This window comes from Anas platyrhynchos, chromosome 3 (assembly GCF_047663525.1).
Source record: "Anas platyrhynchos isolate ZD024472 breed Pekin duck chromosome 3, IASCAAS_PekinDuck_T2T, whole genome shotgun sequence".
In the NCBI taxonomy this organism is placed as follows: domain Eukaryota; kingdom Metazoa; phylum Chordata; class Aves; order Anseriformes; family Anatidae; genus Anas; species Anas platyrhynchos.
This window is the reverse complement of record NC_092589.1, coordinates 115628118-115655960: the sequence shown is the minus strand read 5'-3', so window position 1 is coordinate 115655960 and position 27843 is coordinate 115628118. Positions and strand designations below refer to the sequence as shown.

The 27843-nt window shown below is 47.1% G+C and overlaps 2 protein-coding genes across 4 annotated transcripts; one reads left to right on the top strand and one right to left on the bottom strand.

Moving 5' to 3' along the window:
- Positions 1–488: 488 nt before the first annotated feature.
- On the top strand, positions 489–14775 carry PLA2G7 (phospholipase A2 group VII). Of its 3 annotated transcripts, XM_005030413.6 has the most exons (12): positions 489–666; positions 2431–2805; positions 6281–6405; positions 8017–8167; positions 8738–8831; positions 9391–9459; positions 9851–9998; positions 11284–11397; positions 11579–11670; positions 12110–12283; positions 12918–13066; positions 13434–14775. In XM_005030413.6, exons 2-12 carry the CDS (start codon positions 2751–2753, stop codon positions 13535–13537), a joined length of 1275 nt encoding a protein of 424 aa, XP_005030470.1. In that variant the 5' UTR covers positions 489–666; positions 2431–2750; the 3' UTR covers positions 13538–14775. The 3 variants fall into 3 exon arrangements, with proteins under 3 accessions (XP_005030470.1, XP_038032877.1, XP_027311145.1); XM_038176949.2 differs by lacking the exons at positions 489–666; positions 2431–2805 and adding an exon at positions 3283–5002; XM_027455344.3 differs by lacking the exons at positions 489–666; positions 2431–2805 and adding an exon at positions 4871–5006.
- A 578-nt stretch (positions 14776–15353) lies between these two features.
- On the bottom strand, positions 15354–26998 carry TDRD6 (tudor domain containing 6). The gene is made up of 5 exons (XM_013109232.5): positions 20053–26998; positions 19460–19578; positions 18237–18326; positions 17436–17493; positions 15354–15979 (listed from the first exon to the last, which is right to left on the bottom strand). The coding sequence occupies exons 1-5, from the start codon at positions 26690–26692 to the stop codon at positions 15909–15911; spliced, it is 6978 nt and encodes a 2325-aa protein (XP_012964686.4). The 5' UTR covers positions 26693–26998; the 3' UTR covers positions 15354–15908.
- Between the last annotated feature and the right edge of the window lie 845 nt (positions 26999–27843).

Below are 27843 nucleotides of genomic sequence, written 5' to 3'. Positions count from 1 at the left end.
CATCAAGGAGGCAAACACTGGGGCTGTGCAAAGAGGGATGGGGGCAGATCTGCTCTATTAGTAGGGACCTGAGCTCAAAATCCACCTTAAACCACTCCAGCAGTGGCACCCAGAAGTGGGACTCGCTTCCTCAGGGCGTTGCTGTCCCCTTTTTATGTGATTTTAAGATCAGATTCAGATTTTTGTGCAGAGACCTTGAGCCAAACGGAGCTGCTCTGACCTTCCCCATCCTCCCTTGGATGTCACGGGGGGTCCAGGTGCTGAGCCCAGCCCCTGTTAAAACTCATCCCTGACACACAGAGGGGACACCCAGCATCCGAACAACAGCGGGGTCCTCTTGCGAGTGCAGCATTTTAGTTTTTGGGAGGGGTTGGAGGTGGGATGGCTCCGTGTGGGAGACTCGTTGGCAAGGCCTGGGGAAAGGTTTCTCCCAGAAAGATTGTCCCGTCTGGAAAGTAAGGCAAAGTTTGGTCCCTCCCCTTCGGGAAGAGCCCAGCAGCCGCTCTGCTTGCTATGGGAGACGTCCTCCTGCGGGATCAGCCGCCGGTCGCTGCGCTCTGCAGGGCCACAGGCAGCCAAAGGGGCCTTCGAGCAACTTCCCAAGCCATCGAGCTCCTTCCCGAGCCAGGGACAGAAGCAGGGGGTGGCCAGGACACCGCACAGCAGGTACGGGGAGCGCCAGGCACTGGGGAAGGGGGAAAAAAGAGCCTGGGAAGAGCGCAGGGAGGAGCAACGGGGCTGGCAGGGGGATTTTAAGGAGTTCTGCGCCGGACGAGGGCTCGCAATCTTCCTCTTATCTGACCCCAAATCCCCGCATGTCCCTGCAGGATGACGGGAAGGGGAGAGGGTGCGTGCCCTGCTGGTATTTAGGGTGTTGGGGTGGGGAGCAGCAGCGCCGGGCTGCAGCAGGGGAAGCACAGACCGGAGGGAAAGGGAAAAAAAAAAAAAACAAACATATCACAACGATTAAACGCTGCTCAGGGCTTCCGGGGAGTGAAGATAGCATTAAGATAGTCAAAACTGAGACAAGAAACTGAGCTCTCTGCTCCACATGTGCCCCGCTTGCGGCAGGGTTTGGGGTAGATGTCCTCCAGAGGTCCTCCCTGACCCAAGTTCTTTGGGGAGCTCGGTGCCAGCACCCTCCTCACTCCATCACCTGTCTGCAATGCCGAGCACTAGTCCCGGCTCCTACCAGGGCTGTCAGAGAGAGGAGAGGGTGTTTTGGGGCCGTGGCTTCCCCTGGTGGGCTTTGACCCTGCAGGTGACTACGTGGTGGCTTCAGGCATTAGTCACAGCAGGACCTGCCCCATAACCAGCCTGGACCTTACCCGGTGACACAGCACCTCCAGCCTGCACCAGGGCTGAGCCTGGGGGAAGGATTTTGGGGCAGAAACCAAGGGTAAAACACAGCCTGGGCTTACACCGACTGACTGGGGATGCGGGTGAGAGCAGCCAGCAGCTGTCGGGATGTCCTGCTGGGGACATCACCCTCCGACAGGCAGCTCTCGGAGTGGGCTGGAGATGCTCAGATCTCCAACTCTAGCATCATTGTTGGTGTCCCCCCCATATTTGAAGCAAAGAAAAATTGTTTCAATGACTAAAGCAGGGCATTTAAGAGCAGGGGCCGGAACTGGGGCCCTCAGGCTAACGCTGTCACACTGCTTTGGGGTGTTTTTTCCCCGGCCCCAGTGATGTTCACATTTCAGTTTAGTTTTTGGGGCAGGAATTAAGAGGCGGCCCCATCCCTCAGTGATGAGCATTGCTTTTTGGTTCAATCTCCGGTGCCAAATCAGCAGGGGATGTACTTAAACCTCAGTGATGCCTCTAGCCAGTGGGGAATAGTTCGTGTGGCTATGGGGTTACACTGTCCTTCCCCAGCCTGCAGTGCTGTCTGTGCTCACAGCAATGAGATATCACTGGTTACTGATGGGGACATCATCTGAGTTAACCACCCCAAGATGCCCGATTTGGGAGGCCACTTCCACATGCAGTATTGCTGTTTACTGGAAAAAGCAGCTGAGATCAGCACATTTGCCTTTCAATGACAGCCTGGGCCATTTAGTCCCCGCGACACAAAAGGCAGCAGTGTGAAGGACTCCTTCTTCCACGCTCCCACACATTCCCCGGACTCCGTTCCTCCTCCCCTTGGCAGCCTCCAAATAGAGAACGGGCCAAGGCCAGGGAAAAGAAAAAAAAAAAGGCAGAAAACAAAAGCCCAAACCCAGCGGCACTGGCAAAACCTCCCTGACCACTGCCTGCTCTGTTACGTTTCCTAAAAGGACCACAAGAATTTCATTTCTGAGGCCGTGAGAAGAGAGCAGGAACGTTGGATGCTCCTGCCCCACAGAACGGCTTTGTAGGGGCCAATTAGCCCCGAGGCAATTAGTCACCATTTAACAACTTACGCTCTGGTGGCTTGTTTCTCTCCAGCTGCAGAAGACACCGGAGGCTCACGAGCAAACAGCGTGAAGCTGTTTTGGGGCCAAAGGAGGAGGGTGGTGAGGAAACACTGCTGAGGTTACCAGCCCGACCGCCTCTGTGCTTGAGACCCGAGATTTCCTTTTCTGCTCTTCCTTCGAGGGGCGGACGAAGCAGCTCAGCATCCGAGCAGCAAAACGCCCTGCTCAGGCTCCTGGACAGCAGCACACATCACTGCGCCCTTACTGAAACTCTCCTGGAAGAGTAAAGCGGAGCAGACCCCGTTTTCACCCGCACCCGGCTTGGGCACCTCCTGAATTCCCCAAGACACGATGACTTCGCTCTGGACGAGGGCTGGCAAGGTGTTCACGAAAAGTCGTGCTTCAGGTAAGGAACATCTTCTCCATTTGTATTTTTTACCCGAGCAAAGCGTGTGCCCCGAGAAAGACTTCTTAAGGTGTTACAGGTAACATTTTAGCAAAATAAATGTCAGCATAAATTGGAGTTGTTCATATAATCAAGTGTAGTGGGGAAGTCCCATCTCTTTTAGGGAGATGTGCCCCTTTCTTAACACTTATTATTGCTCTAAAAGCTAACACAGTTTAATACATCTGGCTTATGACACTGGTACAGATATTAACATTTAGTTTGTTTTCTAAAAAACCCTCATAAGAGGGTTTCTGGTCCTGCCTCAGCCCCCAAACACCACTCACCCAACGCCCCTCCTGCTCAGGGCAGCCACACCAGCGCGGCCAGACCCAGAGCAGCCACAGCTCCCACAGCTCCGCTCCTGTTCTGCTGCCAAATCCTTTGGTCGCCCAGGGTAACAGCAAAGAAAGCACTTCTAGAAAGAGCACTTTATAATTCTGTAATAGCCTGTAGCTGGAAAAAAAAAAGTTACATAAAAGTTACATAAAAAAAAGTTCTGTAAGATGACAAGCAGGGCTCACTGGAATGTTTTAGAATTACTAGGAAGACTCAGGTAAACTCCATCATAAGTCAGCATACGCATTTCTTCAACACCATAAACCAACTTGGTCTATTTTTGCTCTTCTGCCCTTTTTTTCAAAGGCGAATGAAGCTCCTGACAGCCCTAGAACTGCTCAGGTTTGCTTTCACCCCAACCCTCCCCAGCCAGAGCCCCCACAGCCACAGGGCTCAGCCCTGCCAGTCAGGCTTCCCCTTGTGACTTTACACAAAAACAACATTAGCTTTTACTTATGTATTTATTCCGTTTGGGGCTACAACTTTTAACAGTCCCAGAAATTCACTCTTTGGCCTCTTTGCTGACTGCAAACCCCCCTGAGTTGTGCTGGGTGAAAGCAGAACCTCCCAGGACGAGGCTGCTTTTGGAAAGTGGCGTCCAGGTCACCAAGCGGGGTGGCATCAGCGCTCTGTCCCCAAATAGGAGGCTTAATGAAAGCGTCCTCCTGCTGCTTGGCATCTGAGGCATTGAAATGGCAGTGCCAGGCTCGCAGAAACCTTCCTGAGTGCACTGTCCTTGCGGGATGCACGGGGCCAGGTGTTTTCGGAGTGATGTCTGAGCAGTTTGTGGTGCTGTCTGCCCACGTGGCGTGGTGTTAAAGAAGGAATGTCGATGGTAAAAGCAGCTGTGCTGACAGTGAGCACGTCTCCTCCTGGGCGTGTTTTGGGGGATTTTAGGGGTTTGGCGGTCGATGTCTGCTCCTGGTGCCATCTTTTCGTGCGCTGTGGCAGTCAGCGTTCCCCCCAAAAGCCAGCAGGCCAGCAGCCACCCCCCGACCCACGCATCCCTAGGCGGCCAGGTCGAAGTCGTCGCGCTCCTGGTTGTAGTCGAGGACCTTCTGGCGCAGGCGCGAGCCGTCGGCCCAGGTGATGAAGTCCTCGACGGCGCGCGGCACCAGCAGCGCCGGGTCGGTCACCACCTCGGGCCCTACCCGCACGTGGCCCTGCTCCACGAAGGTGACGGCGTGCCTCAGGTCCTGCGCCATGCGCAGCTTCAGCAGCACGCAGGGCAGGCGGCGGCGGCAGAAGGAGGCGGCCGACACCTTCTCACACAGAGCCAGCGAGCGGCGGGAGCTCAGCACCCCCAAACCGTACAGCTTGTCCAGCAAGGCGGAGGCGCAACGGGCTCGGAAAGCATCGCTGGACGGCCCCAAATCGCGGAGGCGCCGGGCTAAGCCCCGCACGGCCCGGGCTAAAGCTTTATAGCGAGCCCAATCCTCTCGGCGACCCAGGCGGTAGCGCCGCAGCGCCCGCACCTCGGCCACGCCGCTCGCCGCCTCCCAGCTCACCAGCGACAGCCGCCTCAGCAGCTTCTGCTCCGGGTAGCGCAGCCGCCGCACCATGGCTGCGGCACGGAAAGGGCGAAGTGGGGCGGAGACCGCGGCACCTTCCGGGGAGGAGCGGGTGGGAGGCAGCGGCGCCGGGGCTGGAGGGGTTGGGCCCGGCCCGCTTGGGCTGGGCTCGATTCGGTTCCGCGATTCGCTTGGGCTCGATTCGGTGCAGGTCGATTCGGTTCGGCGCGATCCGGCTCCGTTCGCTGCGGCTCGGCTCCTCGCGGCTCGCCGGCGCTGCCCCCGGGCAGATGGTTGGGAATTCGGTGGTTTGTGCGTGCTTTAATTGCATCCTTCCCTCCGGTTTTTAGTTGGTTCTTATTCCTAAATTAATTCTTGTTTTTATTGTAAAGTCCCACCTCCAAGTTCAAATTGTATTATGTGTTTATTTAAAAGCTTTATTTTGAAATTCGTTCTTATTCTTACGTCTTATTTTTAAGCCTATTTTGAGGCTTTATTTTTAATTTTATTCTTGTTTTGAAGTCTTGTTTTTAAGCTTGATGTGAGGTCTTATTTTTAAGTTTATTCTTATTTTTATGTCTTATTTTTAAGCTTATTTTGAGGTTTATTTACATTAACATATTACTATATAATATGATTTATGTAATATAATATGATCAACATATGTAATGTCAATATAATGCTATATATGCTATTAATATCATTATTGTTATATTAACAATTTAAGCTTATTTTGAGGTTTATTTATACTAAGCTTATTTTGAAGTTTTACTTTAAGTTTATTTTGAGGTTTTATTTTAAAACTTATTCCTATTTTGATATTTTATTTCTAAGCTTATCTTGAAGTTTTATTTTGAAGTTCCATTTTTAACTTTAATTTTATTTTGAAGTTTTGTTTTGAAGTTTATTTTTATTTTGAATTTCATTCCTGATTTTGATTTTAATTTTATATTTCTATTCATTTTTATTTTATATTTACGTTCACCTTGTTTAATTTTCCAACATGTTTTATGTCATTGTCCTACCCTGCGGGTGGGATGCAGCCTGGCCCCCCAGGCAGGGGCAGTGCACCCGTTGCCCCCCGCAGCTGCCCCGTTCCCCACCTCCTGGGTGCCGGGAGGGTCTCAGCCCCCTGCCCCAGCCGTGCAGGCCGGGCTTGTTTACAGGGAGCTGCAAAAACCCCAAACTTCCCCTCCTGCTTCCCGTACCGGGAGCGGGTCTTGGCGCAGGGAACCCATTGACCCATGGCTTGGGCGCCCTGCTGGGCCCTGCGCTGCCACCTCTGGGTGCCCTGCGGCCTCTCTGCTGCTGGGTGTCGCTCTGCCTGGGGCCTGCCACCACCAGCACTGCCGCCACCACCATGCTGAAGTGTCAGATCAGTGTCTTGGCGTTTCGGAGCTCAGATCCTCAATAGCAGCTGTTATCAGCCTAATCCTCAGTTTGAGCAGTCCCGGTCCTTTAACGCACTGTATTTGTTTTATCTCTCAGGACATATGGTCTGCTCACAGACCTCACAATGAGTACAGATGCCACAAAGGCCCCAAATTCTTCTGATTTGTGTTTTTTTTTTCTTTTTTCCTCCCCAGGCCTGTCGGCGAAGGCGCCAAAGGAAATGGGCAGCAACAGCGCTGAGAAGTTTTACAGGATCCCCGAAGGGAAGGGGCCGCACTCTGTGGGCTGCACGGACCTGATGACAGAAAACGCAGCTGAGGTAAGCACTGGGTTCACCCTCTTTTGGATTTAAGGCTCATTGCCAGCCTCACGACTCTGGTTTTTGGGGGAATCGAGCAAAAGGTGTGAGCAGAGGTGCAGGATGCATGCAGGGCACATTTGGGTGCCTCCAGGACATTAAAGGAGGGAGACACCACGATGGGAAGGCAGGGGCAGTGAATAGCCACCTGGTGGGCTCGCTTACAAGTTTCTGTTTCAAATCCTCTTGGTTTTGAGTATTTTTTGTGGGAAGACTGTGCATTTGCAGTACAGATTTGCTCTTTGGAACAGCTAGGTGGGATTTGTGGCCTGTTTGCAGTGGTTATTTGTAGGTTTTCCTCGGCTCTGCTGAGCTTCCGCTCTATTAGCACCCAAGAGTGATTAGCTTCTCTTTGCAATCAGCCCCCGTGTTTTTCGTGGATGAGCAATCTGCCTAATGGCAATTCTCTCAGGGATAGGTAATGAACCTCTTTCCTTTCCTGGTAAACTGTCACCTGGAGAAATTCAGCGGGACTATTCTGGGATTGAATTGATGTCATTACCAGCCTGGATGGAGGCTCCGTGGTGTCCTCCTTAGTGCTCGTCGTGTCAAAGGCTGATTGAAGCTTGATGAGTAAATGGAAACAAGATTCATTAAACAAGCTTTTGGTGCACGCTGTGTATGAAACTGATAAATTTGTGCTCAGAGGAGCAGACTTGATTCCAAAGCTCATGCTCACGCTGCTCTCCCTGGCTCATGCACTTTGCCTGCAGTTTTAGACAGAATGTATTTAAATAAAGCCACAGCAGGAGCCTGGTGGTGTGTTCAAGCAGCGTCTGGAACACACCTTGTCTGCTGGGAGATGTCCTTGAAGAGACCACGTTGGTACACTGCTGTGTAGGAAAAATACTGGCAAGAGGAGGACGGGGAGCCTGTGTGGTTCCCCTGCAGACTTGGCGTACAAATGGCAAGAGGAAACCCAAGGCAGTGGTAAGAAATGGAGGCAGAGGAACACAAGTAATAAAATTGGTTAGAAAGATGGACTTTACAGGCTTGTAATCATCCTGGTGAGGAGATACTGGAGGAAGAACAGTAGTTACTGCACTCCTTTGCTGCTCTGCTGTCCAGATGCTTTGCTGGTGGCAGAAGGAGCTGTTTGCTCGAGTTAGCTGGGAGCACGATGGCCACGTTGAGGCCGTGCCCCTGGCTGCCCAAACCTCATCTGCTGGGCCACACATCCAGATACTGGTCTCGGAGGAAAATCTGACCTAATCCAGTGGAAAACTGTACTTCTGGGAGGGTCGGTTACCTTTCCCCCAGTTTAGCAGGGTGAATGAGCTTGGTAGCAGCTCCATGAGACATTTGTGTGAGCATCGCTGCCAGGATGCCAGCAGTTGTACTGCTTCAAGTCATTGTGGGGACAAAATGACAGCGACATAGGACTGCCATCAAAGCTCAGCCTGCATTGAATAATAATATTCTCATGAGATTCTCCAAATTCTCTTGAGCTGTTTTTCTTGCAACTGAAGCCCTTGACACAAATGTTTTTATCTTCCCTCTTTTTCGTCATATATTAAGAAATAAAAAAAAAAATATATATATATATATATTATTATTATTTTTTGATCCTAGGGAAGCTTCTTACGCCTGTATTACCCTTCATGCAACGCCACAGATAATGAAGAGGCACCGTGGATTCCAGATAAAGAGTACTATCAAGGACTCTCCGACTTCCTTAACATGTACCGGGTTGTAGGAGAAAGGCTTTTCCAATACTACGTTGGTGAGACTGGTTTGGGCTTTATTTCTTGACAAGGGCACGAGCTGTGTATGTGAGCAGCGTGTTTTTGACTGAAAACTAGTTTCTCCCAATGAGGAGCGTGTGTTTGGGAAGGGTTTGGGTGGTGAGGCTCAACGCTGGACATGACCCACTTTTGCAGGACCATGGTCCATGATCGCTGTATGTGGGAGTGTCTGGGTGGTTACGGGGAAGCTGCCCCTATTTCAGGATTCAAATCACAAAGGGAACTTTGCAGACATACAAAAGTCAGATAGATGCGAAATTCTGAATACAAACAGAATTTGGATGCCTGGCTGCTCCTAGAAATCTGTTCTTGCAGGGTTTAAAGGGTTGGTCTTGTGCTAGGCTATGGACAGGAGAAATAAAACATCTTTTTGTAGAATGTGTTTGCAGAATTGTCTTCATTTATCTTCTGCATTTTAAGATTTGCTACCTTAATCTTTAGATGACCTTTCTGAAATCACCAGGCTTGTTCCTGTGGGATCTCTCCCACAGGAACAAGTGTTGTCTCTCATTTAAGTGATAATGACACACGTTTCCATTTTTATGTAGGTTCTGTGACCTGTCCTGCAAAACCAAATGCTGATTTTAAGCCAGGAGAAAAATACCCACTCCTCGTTTTTTCCCATGGACTTGGAGCTTTTCGGTAATTCAGCAGTTTGTTGACAAACTATTTTTGTCATCCATGGAGACAACAGTCTCTAAGAATGGTTCTGAACAGATTTTCAGTAGGGGGGTGAGATCCCTGTGGAGTCAAAAGAGATGTGAAGAACAAGCTGCTGTGTATCAGCATGCTTCCACTGAAATCAATGCCAGGAAATAAAGGCAGGGTTGGTTTCTTTATTTCTGCTTCCCAGGTATATATATTTTAGGGGTGCAGGTATTTACCCATGCATAAATACATTGTGAGGACTAGGTAGTTATCTTTGGACAGCTCTTTGAAAATGCAATATGTCCCATGTGCTACTTTAAGAATTATTAACATTTTCTGATGAATAGGTACTGAAACAGTAACAGGGTGCAGTGCAACAAAAAGCACCCTTGGGTGACTGGCATACAACAGCCTGCTCTGCTCGTTAGCAAATTAAAGCAGAGAGAAGAAATACAGAATGGGGGCTAGCACATACAGGGTGCAGTGTTTAAGGAGCAGTGCAACTGAACTCATTATGAGTGCGTGTGTATCACCAGTGTGGTTCTGATTGCAGGACAATCTATTCTGCTATTTGCATAGAGATGGCTTCTCAAGGCTTCATAGTGGCTGCAGTGGAGCACAGGTGGGTACATTGTGTGCTCTTCAGTTGGATGGAGAGAAGCTTTCTGGTAATAAATAGTTACATGTAAAGATTTTTTTTAAAGGAGTAACTAGTATCTCACATTCAGCCCCAACCCCTTCCCTAGCTCACTTCCTAGCTAACCAAAGGGAGATAAATTTGAAGCCCTTTAATGCAAAGTCCTGTGGCACGTATCATTTGTCATTCTTCAAGCACACTATTTTTCTCTTTTATTGGTAGAACCTGGCGAACGTAGTGGTGGGGGGAGTTTTGGTGGGGCAGCACTGGTTGGGAGCTTGGATTTCTTGAAGAAAGTGAAAGCTAAGGCTTCTTTTGATTTCATCCTGAAGGAATGGGATACATCCTCAGAAATAACCTTCTGTTGATATTGCAGAGATGAATCAGCTTCAGCAACGTATTACTGTAAAAAAAAGTCTGTTTCTGAAACAGAGGAAGAGTCTACACCAAACATGGAGAAGGAGTGGATCTACTACAGGAAACTAAAATCGGGAGAGGAAGAACGTTGCTTGCGTCACAAGCAGGTACCCTCCCGGGGCTGCGATCAAGGAATTGAGGCAGGATCAGTGTGTGTTTAGGACTGACATTTGCAGATTTCTTCACTTTGGCCATGCCTGCAGTCTTCTGCCATGGCTCGGTGGATATCCGAAATAGCCTGAAGCTATATTCTTGAAGATGGCAACTCCAACAGAAGCTTTCTTAGCATTAACTACTTCCTTAACAAAGCTTTCCCATGAGGTTGCGCTGTCATTCTTTGTCTGCTGTGTCACCTGTTTCTCCTCTGCTTTCTGTTTCTCCTCTGTCTCCTGTTTTGCTGCCCACCCCTGTCTTTAAGCGTTGTTTGTGTGGCCCTAGGCTTGCTGTAGCTTTTGTTTACTGCTACCAGCAAGATGAATTGTCGCTGCTCTAAGGGGGATGTTTGCTTCACCACCTCTGACACACTTTGACATGGATTATAGCAGTGTAAGCAGTGCAGACTTCCTGATTATAAGCAGCATCCGTGCTAGATGTCATGTGGTCGTGGCGATAAGCTCCTCCAAGCACAGACCTGACCTTTAAAATATGGGAGTGCTTTCTTCCACCCAGCGCAGACTCAAACGGGGAAGCGTTTATCTTGCAGGGCCACACAGACAGCAGCATGAGTGTCCCTTCCTGTGTGCATTCAACATCCTTCTTGTGAGTCCAACTGCACAACATCTGAGCTTGCAAATAACATGCAAGAGCTGTTGCCTGTATGTTTCTCTAGTAGAGAAGCCAGGAGGTTGAGATTTACTTGAAATTCAGTAATAAAGAGATGTCTCGCTGGCTGGCTACGCTCAGTTGTTCCCAAGGATACTGCTGCTCGTTGGTTCTTTTTGAAGTTTTGTGTTTTGTTTTGTTTTTGTTTGTTTGTTTTTAACTAAACATGAAAATCCAGAACACTTCTTACGTTGAAAACTTGTATTGGCAACAGCTATGTTACATTTTTTTAGTAATGTGTATGTATGTAAAATAGGAAGGGCTTTGAGGCAGTTTTTTGCTGTACATCCAGCATAAAGATGCTTTCAGAGCTATTGTGCAGATGGGACAAGTGGAGGATCTACACAAGAGCTTCAACAATTTGGGGCCCCCAAAATTCACATTTGATCAAAACTTCTCAATGTTTTGTTTTGTTTTACAGATCCATTCTACAGTTCAGAATAGTGCTTATTGTACCAGTCCCTTATATTTAAAAAAAAAATAAACTAATTTTTGTGTACAACAAGCCAGAAAACCCAGCAGTTGTCTGATAATTTATTCTACTTCTGTCCCATCTTTTCTGTCTCCCAGGTGCAGCAGAGAGCACAGGAGTGCATCAAAGCGCTCAACCTCATTCTAAAAATCAATTCAGGGGAGGAAGTAATGAATGTACTGAATTCAGACTTTGACTGGAATAAGCTAAAGGTGAGTGAAAGTTGACGACTTCAATCTGTTAACCACCTAATAAAGCTTCTGGGTTTCCTCTTCCGTTTCTAAACTGCTTCCTGTAGACTATTCTGAAGATCACACAGTAGATGAAAAACTTATTTGAAAAGAAAAAAAGGGGAAAGAAAGTCTCTTACAGCACCTGGATTTTTTTTAACAGGATTCTGTTGATACTAGCAGAATAGCTGTGATGGGACACTCTTTTGGTGGTGCTACAGTTATTGAGAGTCTCAGCAAAGAAATTAGATTCAGGTAAGTATGTGAAACAAAGAAAGGGACATTTGGCACTCGACAAGCCTGGAGTAGGGAGCCTTACCTAAGATCCCTCAGCTACAAATTTAGCTCTTGAAGAAAAAATGTTTGGCATGTCTCATTTTCTTCAACTCGTGCTTCCTTCAGCTTTGGGGATGCAGAGGAACACAATAGCTGTATTGTATTTTCCCATGACATTGTGGAACCTTGCAGAAGCTCCTGTGCCCAGCTGCACCTGGCAGCGGAGACCAACAAATGCAATAATGGATTAATCCTCTTCCCCCAGAGTAGAAAACATTATCGCTACAAAGTGATTCATTAACGCGTTTACCTGTTCAGTATCATCAGTTTCCCTATGTATGCTGCAAACCAAAGCATGCTGAAAACGTCCGCACAAAGCTCTCTACCTGTGACAATATCTAGATGTTGTTTTTGGCAGGTGTGGCATTGCCCTCGATGCGTGGATGCTCCCAGTGGGCGATGACACTTACAAGAACAGTGTCCAGCAACCGCTGCTTTTTATCAATTCTGAAAAATTCCAGTGGGCCGATAATATCTTGAAGATGAAGAAGCTTAGCTCCAATGACTCAAACAAGAAAATGATCACCATCAAGTAAGTGCCAGGGATGCACCATTTCTGTGGTCAGGGATGAATCTTTGTTTACAGAACTTATTCTCTTGTCAGAGCTGTTCAGTTACAGGTAGCTGCAGGACAGACAGACAGTCACTACTTCCTCAGGGCCCATGTTTGCACTGCACATTTAAATTAGATAGCAATACGTCTGCTACAGAGGAGACTGAGACCTTTCTCAGCACAGGTGATAATATTAAGACACTGCAAGGTGTGCGTTCCTCTTCTGGGCACAAGTGTTGCTCCGTACCTCACCCGTCTGCATTTGGGCATTTTAAATAGCCCTCTGGGTGCAGCTGTACACTCCCCTAATAAAAGCACCATGCACAGGGGAGCAGACACCTGTATAATGCACTTAGGGCAAAGAGACAACCTGTTGATCTCAAAGTTTTGCTAAGCCTTCTTACTGCTGTTGTGGTTATATAGGCTAAGCACAAACAGAACTTCCTCCCTTCTGTGGTTATGGCACAATTTACTGCTAACCTTGCATGCTCCTGAAACTAACCTTTGCTTGATAAGATAGTATAAGATGTGTCTGGCTTTCAAGAAGCCTCTGTCATCTTTTAATCTAACTCCTACATTCTTATGAGCCTGTTGATCAATTCTGTATTTGCAGAGGGTCAGTGCATCAGAGCTTTCCTGACTTTACCTTTGTGAGCGGAGAAATCATTGGAAAGTTTTTCAAACTAAAAGGAGAAATAGATCCCAATGAAGCTATCGATATAAGCAATCATGCTTCATTAGCCTTCCTGCAGAAACATTTGAGTAAGTATCTGTTGATTCATGTCATGCTTTGATATAAACATGTAACTCCTTTTTTTATAACCACCATTTACTACAAGTTAAATCTCAACTTACTCTTCACTACAAGTAAGTCTCAGAAAAGTCTAAGCAGAAAAAATGCAGACTTGAATGAAACTCTAGAAAACGTTACTTCTATAATATAAGCAACTCAGAGGAAGAACATCTGAGTTTCAGTACACTTGTGCTTGTATGTAAAAACTAGGAGCGTGCATGACTGCATCCCCTACTTTGTCAAGTTGATTCATGTATCCTATTTAATTTTTTGGTATCATTTTACAGAAATCTGACAACTCATTACCATCTGGGTTTTCTTTCCCCCTATTTATAGGTCTTACGAAAGATTTTGATAAGTGGGATTCCCTTGTGGATGGCATAGGACCCAATGTTATTTCTGGTACCAACATTGACTTATCTCCATCTCAAGGCGAGTAAGGAATGCGAGGAAGTACTGTAAATACCACAGGAACCAGGACACTAATTTTGGCCAGATATTGCTCAGATGTGATTGCACTGGCCTCCAACACAGCTTCTGGGGTGCAGAACAACAACAACAAAAAAATATCCAAATGTAGAAAGGTTAAGTTCAGATGTGTTAGTGGGATTCTCAGAAATAATACCATAACAGGGTAATTTCTGCTTTATAGGCAGGGGGGAGGAGGGAGGAAATCACTTGATCGTAATTTAAATATTCTGTTTCTGACCTAGAATCAACTTTGCAGAGATAAATTAAACTACCAGGAATTCAACTAAAGTTCTGCTTACCAAGCTTTAAGTCAGTTTGCATCCAGCAAGCCTTTTTATTTTTCCAGTGTAAGAAGAAACTAATTTATTAAACTTAATTATTTCAGCTGTGCTCTGGGAACAGCTGGGAGTTGGGGCAGATTTCTGTTCCTTCTAGTTAGAGAGGTACCAGGAGGAAGCTCTTCAGAACTGTCTGCTTAAAAGAAGAGCTACAGTAAAAGCAACAGGAAATAGGTTAAGGTAACAGCACAGCAAGGAGTTTGTTCTGACATGTGACTTTTCATACAAACTTATCCCACTTACATTTTAAGATCTGTTCATGCTGCCACACTCAGAAGTTTCCATTCAAAAAGCTGCTGAAATGGTCAGTGTAGTAAGTGTAATCCCCCCAGGCAAAGCTTTAAGCATGGTCTCTTGTATTATTCTCTCTATTACCACTGCTATCTCTATATTACTACTGTCACGCGGTGACATGTGAATGTAATTCTGCTGTAGATGAACCTGTGGAATAGCTATGTCAGTTCTACCTGCTCCCTTTAAAGAGGGGCATGCAAGCATAGTTTGATCATGTTGTCCTGTACAGTTGTAACACTCTCTAGAGACTCATCTTTGTTCATTTTCTGGCATTGCTGTCTGTATGTGTCAGCAGAAAAAGCTGGCTGTGTGGGTGGCTGAAGGCAGCTCTGATTTTTAGAGCAGAACTCTCAAGTTGCCACAAGGAAGAACTATTAAGTGAATAAGCCTTGCAAGAGGGGGACTACTAACTGTAGCCTATTTGTTTCAAAATAAGGTTACAAACAACTCCATTGCTTGCTCCAGTTGTATTTTAACTGTAGTTAAATATTTATATAATCTGTGATCTTAACATGAGATTGCAAATGATATCTAAGGCCTGTTGTTCAGAATTTAATTAAATTCTTTACAGCCTACCACCGTGTCTTGTCTCTACTAAGGGGATCAATATACAAGTGTTTACTGAGCGAGTGCTAATGCTCAGGAGCTACTGTAATGCTCAGCAAGACAATTATGTTTGTAATTCACTGTGGCATTGTGAAAAATCCACAGTCCCAGAAGAGATGGAAGAACCTACGTTATACAGAAGCACAGAACAGTAGAAAAAAGAGCAACCCCTTTTCAACACATGAAGAGTGTGGTAAGCTGCAGCTGGGTGTAGAAGTTCTTACCACACTACACATGCAGCAAGCATAACCACACTGCTAGGTCTGCTTGATTTGGAGATAAAAGGCTTCAGTGTTTGTTACTGCCACTGAAGGCTATGTCACAAACACAAATTCTGTTTTGTACACAACTGTGGAGTGTTCCAAAGCATTTGGCATGGCTCATGGTGCTCTAGAGAATGACTCTGGATCAAAACAGAAGCAGGAATTGCAGGATGTGCACAGCCATATGACCTGCAGACACACAGTACCTGTGACAGTATGGGGTACGTGTCACACTGTATTGGGGCAAACCCATAGGGAAAGAAAGCCAGTCGTTAACAAAACCCTGAAGAGCATGCCCCAGTGTCAGCTTTATTCCAGCTTCTTCCATTGCTTTGTAACAGCACCAAATACAAGACTTCCAATGCCACACAACTGTTTCTCTAGAGAAACAAAAACTATCCCAATCCCCTCCCCATAAATACCCTGAACTTTTCTAGAAAAAAAAAAAGGAACTTTTCAAAAAGCAAACAGCAGAAAGCAGTGTTGTGCGCCACAGCGGCCTATACAGCAGTAACTCACAAGAAACTTTTGTTCAAGAACCCACTGACAGTCAGGCATAAGTTAAGACACAAAAGCATTCAGTAATGAATGCCCACCAAGAGGCACATTCTTGTTTAATTAAAGACAGCACAGCTTTAAGATGCTAAGCAGACAGCACCGGTCTGCCAGCAACCACTAATTCTTTGACAGGGATTTATGGCAGTAACAGGCATTTGCTCAGTTCGGTAGAAGCAGCATTCAGTGTTTTGCTTGTAGTCTTGATCCCATTAAAACCCATTTTCATGGCAATGGAGTGTACACAGGTACTTGCTTTAAGCTTCACGTGGCAAACATCACTTTCAGGAATGCTGGAGAGAACAAGGATCTTCAGATTTTTCAGATTTAGCTGAACCGCAACTGGTTTGCTTTTCTATAGAGAACAAAAACAGATCAGATCCATCAAGATGTTTCTGTATACGTATATAAATGACTTAATATCTGAAGTCATAGTTCTGTAAAAGCCTTCAGACGAACACTACCAACATATTAGACCATATTAAACACCTACTCATGAGAAGTTTCTGTAAAATGACATGACAGTTGAAACACCTGAACTGTCCAAGCAGATGAGGCAAGCAGTGCTCCCAGATTTCACTTGTGAGTTCAGAGGCACTCCATCCCTCAGTGGGCTTATAAACCTCAGTGACAGTTTTTGCATCCTGTTGAACTGCAGGGCCTTTGCTCGTGTTCACTCAGCTGTTGCTAAGAGGGTGTATTTGAAACCACACAAAATATGCACAGAGGTCATATTTGGACTGTAATAAGGCAGCCAAGGAAGAAAAAGAAGATCTAAATGAAGTTGTAGAAACTGCAAACATTTCTCTCTTGCTGTTTCTGGTTTTGATATAAGATGGCATCTGAGTGATGCAACTGAGAAAGGATGCGTAGGTTCATTAGTTTAATCAAGTTCTCTTCACTACCACTTTTATTTTTGCCACAACCCACAGGTCAGTCAGCTTTCGGTAGGGTTGTACTGAAATACAGTTTCCAATCACTGAACACACAAAAACTACTTCCAGGCAAGCTTAGTTCAGCCTTTCTCAGGGAAACACGGGTCAGACACAGGAACAAGCTGCTCACAGCAGTTCTGCAATCTCCACCCTTGGATAAATTCCAGACCTGAGTGGAACACCCCAAGCAACCTGACTTACTCGGCCCTGCTTTGAGCAGGCACAGGTACAATAAAGGTCCTTCAAAAGCCCCTTTTGACCAGAACTGCTTCACAATTCTATAGATTATGGAAACGGTGCGTGATCTGAAAGCACCTGTACTATTCCCTTTGGTACACAGAAGAGATATTCATCTCTTACACTCCAAAATCTAAGTAACATTAAAGATGTATGTGCACCATTCACAAGTTATCCTTGAAACAACTAAGATAACAAAATTATGGATTTAGCTTCAGAGACTAAGATCTCCTCAGGAACTGTAGCACTGAAGAGCCAAACTACAATTCTTAGTAGAGTCTGACCAGCAGTCCCTCACCTTGCCTCCAAAAAGTGAAAAAAGCGATGTGTTGACAGCAAATGCCCCCAAATTCTACCAAAATCTGTACCACAGATAGGTATCCCACCCCAGTTTGCCCAAGAGGCTCAGTCCAGTAGGTTGAATAAATTCTAAATTGATTTCTAATCAAGACATCAGCAGCTTTCATCATTTGCACTCACTATAAGAAAATTTACAGCAGTATTAAAGGAAATACCTGAATAATAAAAAAAAAGGTATTTAAACTGTATTTTCTAAAATAAAGCAATTATTAGGTAATTAAAATACATCTAAATCCTGAGCAGACAACCTCTTTGGGAGCTTCATTACAGTAATCTTACCTTGAAGCAAGCATTCCTCCAGTGAGGACAGCGTGTTTTCTGCTGCATGGTTAATTGCCTAAAGAAGAGGATTCTGTTAGCAAGCTGGCACCATTGCCAAAATATTTCCCACTGAGGTGTTCCTTTTAATATTAGACTAACTTTTCACATCAGCACTGCTGGACTCTCCCCTCCCCTCCCCTCCCCACATGAATCCCTCAAGTTATCTTCCACTTTTTTTCCTTTGATACAAAAACTTATGAATAATGAACTGGAAATTAAGTCTCCTGTCACCATCAGTAGCACGACTGACAGCCTTAATTCTGAGTTCTAAACATGAACTTTTCATTGGTTGGTGCTTCATGAAGAATACTGTTGAAAAGCTTCTTATCATTGCCTAATCACTTCGTAATACAAACACGTTCCATGATTTGCCAAATCATGTTGCATGATCTGTCAAAGCTGTGTGGCACCAGCATTATTCTGTTTCTTCCAGCAACATTTCTTTATTCAAGATTCAAGCTTTTTTTTTTTTAAGTTAAGCTATCACCAGACCAAATGGCTAATACTTTACATAAACAGGTTGCATAAATCATGGATTTAAGTTTTTATAGTCTCCATAGAGATTTGTATTATCTGTTACAAAAGAAAGGACAATACAATGTCTTAAAAACACTGCGCTACTGCCAGTTAGCACAAATGCACAGATTCAGATTAATGCTGTTTTGCCTTTCCATCCTCATGTTGAGGCAGTAAGAATGACAACTCAGAGCACCCTTTCCATAAATCCCCAGGCTTCCCCAGTCCCACAGAGCACCGTACCTTGGGTGATCTGTAAGCCTGGTCAGGAATAACATTCCAGACGTTCTCCGGATCCACGATCTCCTCACTGCCACTGGAGAGATTCAATACCTGCGTGGACAGAGCCAACATCTCGCTAGCACCGCTGATGCTCCAAGAAAACACAGTAAGAGAAAAACAACTCTAGAAGAGAAAATTCCTAGAGGGTTCCCTACCTCTGAGAAAGCTTTCAGTGTGGATCTTCTAAGGAAGAAGAAATTGACTGCCAGTAAACCTGAGCATCACTACTGAATCTAAGGCAAAGAATCGCTGCATTTAAGTATTTCACATGGAGTTCTTTCTACAACATCCCAGGTTAAGCCTCTCCTGGGATTGTAATCCAAGTATTGTGAGAGGGAAAGGCTGGAAAACACCCAGTAAACCAGAGCGGACAAGAAACTCATAAATTGGTCTATCATTCCATACCTGACTCATCTCCTGAACGCAGCTGAACTAGCTTTAGATAGCAAAAGGAATCTGCAAACAGAAGACCTGGCTTCCCATAACCTCAGGCATTCAATCTTCCCAGGAGTTACTTTTATGAAATGATCTTTCAGATTTGCAACCTTAAATTACAACTCAAAAGCCCTTTTATTATCTTTTTAATGTCTCTATATGTGTATACATTTATACACACCCCTAACTTGAGGAGGAAGCATTAAGCATATAATCATTCATTCCATCTTAAAGAACAGCAGTAGCACAAGGCAGCCCAGCATGCTGTAATCCAGTGTTTGAATTAACTTCCACCAGCCACAAATTCAGTAAAGACTTATTTCACAGACGTAAGAATAGTTGTACGCTACTTTTAATATACAATTCAACTTCCTTTCTATGTTTCTACTGTTTTTAGCAGTAACCCCCTAAAAGATCAGTAAAACGATGTCAAGATTCACAGGCATTAATGGCAATACAGCTCCATGGCAGAACAGTGACTGACAGTCAAGATAGAACTGCACACCAGGAGTGTTGTCTCAAACTGGAGCCAGACTTTTTAGCCCTCCCAGACTACTCAGGGAGATAAGATGAGAAGGCAGCATCAAGCACTGACATCTAGCATCCACTCAGTGTGAGACACCTGGTTCCATCTAGTCCCAAATCAGACCTCACAAGTAGCACACCTTTGCTAAATATTCCAAGTTTGGAAGAAATAAAAAAAAGGACCCCGTCTTACAAATAGAGAAAAAGCACTCAATTGTACTTACCCTGGTACCTTTTTCAGATACCTCCAAAATGCGAGCCTCGCACCATTTGAGGGATGTCCACACCACGCATTTTGAACCAACAGCAAAGCCTTTTAGGTTACAAGTGTATTCACTGCATTCTACAAAAAGGTTGACATGTCAGTGAAGGAGTAGGAAAACACAAACCAACCAAAAAAGCCAAAAGATTCAACTCCCTTATAACTCTGTCCCCAAGTCCCCCTGTACTCCCCCACACTACTTTTTAATAATAAAGTCAAAAATCTGTCATCCTAAACAATCTTGAAAGCGCATTCATGTTTAGAATGAGATTTCCAATCGTAAAACCATTAACCTCTCAGCTTACTTGCTGTTACCGTCACATTTTCCACAGTACTACACATACTCGGATTTGCATAACCCATCGGTACCATAACCAGTCAATGCATACTCAGGTTAACACCAAAATAAAGCCTTAAAAGATAATTAATGAATAAAAATCTGTTTTCTACAAGTTATTCTTACATGTAAATGAATGAACATTCACTTAGTTCATTAACATTTTGTGTTTAAATGAACATTTTTATTAGTTAGCTCCTTAAAATCAGACACCTTACCTGCGCTGCAGTCAGCCAAGTTATCATTTTGTGTTCTTCCCGTTCCTGCATCCGTAGGTTCACAGCCTGAAGACTGCACGTGTGTAGGAGCACTTCTATGATCTCTAAATGATTCAGCCAAGTCCTCTTTCATCCATTCTTCCACGTAACGCTCATCCTTCTTCTTTTGCCACTCCTTATGTTTCTCAACTCTGCAGTCACATGATTTTATGGTGCAAACAGGCCTCTGGCTTGTTAAGTCTTTTGTAAAAAATGAGAATTGACTTCCATTATTTGCAGAACTTTGCAGGGCAGCGTGTTCCAGCCCTAAAGAGTCCTCCTCTCCATCCTCCTGAGAAGGCTGCACGTCAGGCAGCACCAACTCCAGCAGCTGCTCAATCTCAGTGCCCAGCATCGACAGCATGTCATGGGTCTTCAGGTGGAGCTGCTTCTCAGGCCTACGTTCAGAAGAGGGCAGCATTAGGGGAGGCTCCACTTCTATCCAATCTTCCTGCAAAGCTTCTGCTTTATGAACCCTTGACAGATCCAGTTCCAGTACCTTTGCGTTCTCTCCCAAAGGAAGCTGAACATCAGATGGAAACAGCTCCGCCTTCCCTCCATCGCTAACTGAAGGCACCAGGTTGTCTCTCTTGTTGAGCAAGGGTAAAATTTTGAGAGATTTCAGAACTGCCAACTCCTCCATCTCCTCGTGCATGCGGGGCAGATCAAACGCACCGCATTCCAACACTTTCTCTCTTGCTTCGCTGCCAGCAGCAGTCTGCATTTCAGGTGATTCTCTTCCCAGTGCTTCGTTGCTTTCTTCATCAGCTGAGTGCACTGAAAGCGCATCCAGTTCCAGTATGAGCGCTTTTAAATCATCGTAAGAGTGCATTTGTACTTGATCCAGTTCCATCAACGCCCCTGCGTCACCACCTGCAGAAGGCTGTACCTGGAGCCATCTCTGCAGCTCTTTTTGTTTGCTCCCTAGGAAAAGGCTGCCTGGGGAAGCACCACCTGTCTGCTCTGCTTTCAGCTCAGCGTCCTGTAGGAGCGGCGCTCCAGGCAGCTCCTGCACCGCAGGTTTCATCCCACTCCCCAAGATATGAGGGCTGCAGCTTCTTGCTGCTTCTAACAATACCTCGACAGCAGGCTCTTCAAGCAGAGGGACCTCTGTGTCAAAGTTGCGTTGAGTCTCAGCTGCTTCAGGTCCGTCATCAGCCTTCCCAGGCACATGCTTAACAGCTCCCACCAACGTGTTTGCTCCTCCAGCATTTGAACACCCAGAAGTGACATCCAAGAAACATTCAGAACGAAGTAAGGCACTTTCGCTTCCTTCCTGAGCTAATCCACAACCAGCAGTAGTTTCTCTTTTGAGGCACAGACCCGTATCACTGCTTGAACAGCTGCTTCTCTGTACGGGGCTCTCAAGGTCTGGGACAGCTTTGTGATCACTTCCTGTATTAGCTTTCCAAAAAGCTTTCATCTCTTCATTAATACTCTTCCCAGATGCTTCCAGTTTGACAACACACAGAGGGACTTCAAAAGCTTTATCGTCCTGAGTCTCTACTACTTCAGCTTCTAGTAACACTTCTACAGTCATATCATAAAACTTCTCTTTCGCTTCGCTAAGCCACGAGCCCTCTGAGGAATCGAAACCTGACAGGCAGCAAGCAAACGCTTGATTAGGTACTTTGAGCAATTCACATGGCATTTGTCTGAGCATCTCCAAGCCAACAGTCTCCTCACTTCCATAATCCACATGTCTAACAGCTACACCATCATCTGTTACGCTGGTGACTCTGGCCCTGTAGAGCTTCCCATCTTGACTGTACTTTGCTAGACAGGTATCACCACTTTTAATGCAGCTGTTCAGAGAGTTCAGTCCACGGTTTTCAGCTTCCTTTATTTTTTCCTCTATGTAGTTTATGCTTTCTGTATCAGCACTGCAACTCCAAAAATATTCTGGACCTTTTACGACCATGACATAGATTTGTACAGTCTGACCTGCCTCTGGAAACTTCCAGGGGAATGATTCATTATCACTTACACTGGAAATTTCATTTAGTGCCTGAGAAGGCAAAGGCTGGCACGTATTTACCGCATCACCACTCTCCCTTCCATCAAGTATTTCAGCTGAATAAGACCCTTCTTTTCTTGCAAGATTTTCATCAGCTAAATCGACTGTTATTACTCCTTGATCATCACTGAGCATAACTGCCCATTTATCCCCAGCCTTCTCTACAAATTCACATGTGAGCAGCACTTCACTTGTTCTCTTGGTGAAGTACTCGATCGCTTTCTCTGACCAGCCCGTACTTTTACTGCACTGAAGTCCACTCAGAGAGCAGTGAATGGCCATTGCTGGAACTGAAGCCAAGTCTTCAGGGAGTTTGTGCGCTTGATCAATGCTGATCACTGCAGCATTGCCATAATCAATGTACTGTACGCTGACTGAGTCACCAGAAGCCTTCCCTTTTACTACAGCTCTATACCACAGGCTGTCCTCGGAATAAACAGCACTGATCAAGTCTCCGGCTTGCAAGAGTTGCCCGCAAGGGTCCTTTGCTGGCATTTCACTGTTCAAGCATTCTGAAATGGTGCTCAGCTGACCCTCGTCGCTTGCGAGCTGAACATAAAAATCTGAAGGATCATTTACATGGGAAACGTATGTTAACACTTCGTGAGCTGGCGTTATGCTCCGCTGGGGTAGGTCAGATACATTTTTAACTGGTATTGATCTGCCTTTGGTACCAGATTTATTATCCGACTGGGCACCCACCTTGACAGACAGCACAGTCTGTTTTTCTTCCCCCACTCTAGCTAACAAAGCACCTTCACTACTGCTCAGCTTCTCAGCAGCCTCCAGTAATTCACCTGGCAGTCCTCTCTTCACAGAAGGCTGGGGAAGGTTTCCACCTCCTGGCTTGACGTGTGTTTTGCTACTCTCCTCTCCTCCCTGGGCTTCAGATCTGCATTTCTTTTTCTCACGAGGCCTACCTGTGTTCAGAGAAGACTCTGCAGGCTCATTCCTCTTTTTCACATCTGTATCTTGTGAGCACAAAGTTTCGTTTTCTACTTGCCTACTCAGTCCTGCCTTGTTTCTTAATCTTAACCCCTCCTTCAGTTTTGCATTCAGCTGAGTATTGCCATCAAACAACTCAATTAACAGCTTACCATCAGATTCCTTCGCTACAACTATTGCTTTTAATTGCTTTTCCAGGACAGCCTCCTTAAACCACCCAGTAGCTTCTTTGGGAACATTGGCTATGTCAGATAAGGAACACTTTATGGCCTGCATGGGCAAAAGCAAGACATCATAAGCATCACTTGGTATAGGAAGCAGATTATCGTTCTCTATTGTCTCTGTGTTACCAAAATCCACAAAAAAGACTTCCTTGTTGGGTTTCATTGTTGTAATTACTCCCCTGTACCAGCTGCCATCTGTGTACCTCGCAAGACACAGGTCTCCAGGCTTTGGCAAGGTTTCTAAGCTGGTCATTGTTTCACTGAGGCGCCCGATGTTATCAGTAAGCTGCGCTAAGACATCTGCACGTCGTTCAAGTTGGCAGTAAAACATCCACGGATCATCAACATGAGTAACAAAAATCTCCTCCTCACTCCCAATTTTGATGTCGTGCGTGGAAAAACAGAACGAATGGAGCTGGACACAGGATGCCAGAGGTTTCTCAGGTGACAAAGGTCTGGCCACACCTTTGGCTGTCAGTAACTGGCAAGCACTCTGGAAAGGTGTCATTAAATCTACAATGTTAAAGAGCTCCTTATTATTAACAGAAGCCAAGGCAAATATTGTGCACCTCAGCTCAAAGTGACACGATGAGGCATCAACAAACTCCCGGAAAGCCAGAACTGCTGCTTCATCCCAAACAAATGGGTCCTGGCCGTTAGGCTGGATTAAGTTGTACAGGCTGCACCTGAAAGCCTGAGCCTTTAACTGGAGGAAATGTTCAGGAATCGAGCGGAGACCCGTCAGAGACACCCACTCTCTGTTGCCATAGTCAACGTATATGACTTCTACTTTTTCTGCAGAAGTAATTTCAGCGACGATCAGAGCCCTGTACCATTTTTCATCCTCTGAGTACTGGGCTAAGCAGACTGAATTCGGCCAAGTATTTGGGTGGGATGAATTTTTGCAGTACTTCTGAATTTCAGCCATTAGTACAGTGAAGTCATCAGAATTTCTACTTAACTGACACCAAAAATAACCAGGGCTCTCAATGCATGATACAACCACACTAACTGTACTTCCCACTTCCAACTGACCCCCGTAAGCAAAAGTCGGCCTCATTTCCACGTAACGCTGCCTGTGAGAGACGGGCAGGTTTTCCTTGCCCTCGTACACCTGAGCAGGAAGAGATTCAGTACTTTTAGACCCATGAGTGGTTGCAACAGGGCTCTCCTTGACTGTTACAGCTGCAGGACTAAGTGCTCTATCATTTTTCTTTAGACCAGGTTCTTCCCTAAGCTTTTTAGCTGCATTCATTTGCTTTTCTTCCCCAGCAGCCGCTGCAGAAGAGGCCTGCCTCACAGCCTTCTCAGAGGATTTTGGAAGAGTCACAGGCATTTCACACCCCTGGTACTCAGCATACCCTCCCTGGGCCATGAGTTTACCCACGCTTTTCTCTCCCAGTTGGGACTGGTCAAAGATTTCAACCACATATTTATCACCCTGTGCACTGCGAAAATGAACCTTCAGTCCCTTGTTCAGTACAATGTCTCGGAAGGCAGACACAGAGTCTTCACTCCAACTCCCCCTCAGAGGGGAGACATCTGCCAAACAACACTTCAGTGCTAAAGCTGGTAGCTCCCTGAACCGAGGCAGGAGCTCCTTTACCTTACCCCGCTCTACAGTTTCGGTGTTGCCCCTGTCCATCAGGTGTATTTCCACACCCTTTTCCAGAACCCTGGTGATTACTGCTCGATAAAAGGCCCCCTCTTTCCCACTGGCACAACAAAGGGATCCAGGCTGCAGGTCCCACACGACATCACCCAGCTGCGTGGCATTGGAGTAAAAATTCCACATGCTCTGCATCAGCTGCCTGAAGAGCTGGTGATGCTCATGGAGCTGCAGCCAGAACTCGGACGGGTCTCGGAGATGGGAGACTTGCACGTCATCGAACACACCCAGCTTCAGGTTCACGCCAACTGAAAGAGCAGAAGCCAGATCTCTGGGCGTTAAAGCCACAGGAGGGGCTCCCGGTGGCAGTTCCAGTTCTCCAGCTGTGGATTCTTCCACCTCCAGCTGCTCCCCCGCCTCGGTCTGGCTGACCTGCAGGTGGCTGCTGACCAGGCAGCGAGCCTGCACCCCAAAGATGTGGTTCAGGTTGATGCCACTTTCCCCATACAGGCTCACGTTGTAGAGATGCTCAAAGGAGTTAAAAGCTTCGATGCGAGCTCGCACTCCTTTGCCCAGCACCAAAGCTTTCAGCTCATTGATCTGCGACAGGGACCAGCTGCAACCCCCATCTGAGACGCCCTGAAGAGCACAGGGGTAAGTCACCACAGGCATGCGAAGACACTCGAGGGGCAGATGGCGCAGGCTGGCTCCCATCACGGTCTCCTTCCTGCCGTAGTCCACAAAGAACACATGAGCCACTTGCTGGTCCTGCTCCCCAGCGGTGACCTCCAGCAGGAGCGCTCGGTACCAGCAGCCCCCCACGCCACGCACAGCACAGGGTGAGCCCACTTTGGGCAGTACATCTTGCTCCCACCTGTCATAAATGTGGCGCATGGTATCAGAAAGGCGGTGGATCTCCTTGGACAAGCTCTGCAACTGGCAGTAGATGCGGTGAGGGTCGGAGACGTGGGTCACTATGACAGGCTCTGTCACACCCAGCTGAAGCTGTGGGTAGAAGTAATCCAAGGCAGGTGACGCTGGCTGGTATAAGTGGAAAACTTGGAGAAGCTGTGGCACTGTTGTGAGGGAAGGTGCAGGAGGCTGCAGTCCAAGCTGGTCTGTTAACTGCTCGTGAATTAGACAGTCCTTGAGCACTTGGCAGAACCAACTCGGAGAAACCTGCCTGGCCAGGCCCAGGTGATGCATCTGGGCCACCAGCTGGGGCAGCTCCAGCACCGTGAGGTGCTGCGGCACCATCACCTCCCTCACCACGCCTGACACCTTCTTGCCACGCAGGTGACTGAGGAACTCCATAGCTTCTGCTGTCCAGGTGGAGACAGACGCATCCCCGCAGGCAGCTGCCATGGGGCCTCCAGCCGGCATCAGATCAGCCACAACACAGCTCAGCACCTCAGGTGGCAGGCAGAAATGCTCCTTGCAGCCCCGTGCCAGGTAATAAGGAGAGACAGCCACTGTGCAGCCCTCATCAAGCAGGAACACACGGTACTCCCTGCCACAGCGACTCACCACACGGCAGCGGTACCAGAGCCCGGCCAGCTCCACCAGGCCCAGCTCTCCAGCACGCAGCTCAGCCCCACCAGCCGCCTGCACCACAGGGCCCGGGGCATTAACGAGGCGCGGCCCAGCCACTGCTTGGATCTCGCTGCGGAGGCGGCTGTATTCAGCACCGCGCTGGCCCAGCGACCCCCAGAGCTGCACGACGGGCACCTCAGGGCACGTACCCACAGCACAGACCCGCAGGGTGACGGCGGTGCCGGGCTCAGGGAGCCCTGAGGCGAGCCCCATGGCGCCCCCTCAGCCACCGGCCCCACACGAGGCAAAATGGCGGCCGGGTCTCCTGCCTCACCCCCTCATACAGCGCGCGCCGCCCACGTGACCCGCCAGGCGTTAAACGGCCCGGTGCGGCTGCCCCGCCGGGGTGGTCGAGTCCATTTTAATTACCTTGGGGGGGAACGAAAGGAAAAGGGATGGGAGCAGGATAATGAAAGGAAGATAAAAGGGAGTGAGACAATATAGCTGGCTGTTTGTGTTAGATGGAGGACGTCTGGAGGCGCTACGGGGGAGAAAGCTGTCAGCAGGGCTCAGCGCGGAGCCCCCCCCCCCCCCCGGCGCCACCCTCGCTGAGAGTGGACCGCTCCATGCCGGCTGTCCGGCAGCGGCACGGCGCCGGGTGGAGCTTCGCCTCCATTGGGTGAAGCGAGCGCCGGGGGCGGGACCTAGGAGCAAGGCTCGGCGGCTATTGGCTAGTGGGGGGGCGGCGGTGTGAGGGCGGGACGGGAGGGGCCGCGGGCTCCTTCAGCACCTCAGCGGCGGCCGCCATTTTGGAGCGCGGCCGGCGCCGCCTCTGACAGGGGCCGGGCCGCCTCTGACAGGGGCCGAGCCGCCTCTAAGGGCTTCGTGAAGCAGCAAACAGGAGCCGTGTCTGTCTGTTATAACACAGGAGAGCCCAGCCTAAAAGCCAGGGTGCCCTCCTCAGGCTGACTCTTAGCTTCTGAAACTGGTAAGTCCAATAAACGTGGCCCTGTGCTTCACGTAGTAGAAGCTTCTGCTTGAAAAATCGTGAATTGCCACACACTAAAAAGTGGTGCGGGAAGTAGCGACTTTTTCTAGTCAAATTTAGTTATTTTCAATACAAATACTATACTTCAGTACTGTTATCTCTTCAGTGTGTAGTGCTCAAAATGCTTTCTTAAGAGTTAAAAACAACTCTTCACTAAGAGACTTCTAAAATGACTTTTTTTAACTCAATAGATCAGGCACTTCTGCATATCCAACATCGTCTATCTGAGTAATGGGTCTGCAGGCAGGGCTGCTCTGGATGTGACTGAAGAAGCAGCCTTGCCTGCTGGGTTATAGTTGCTGGTGATGATGTGCAAAAAGGAAAGAACTCAGATTATTTCCTCAGCCTGGCAACTGAAAAAATAATATTTCTGAAC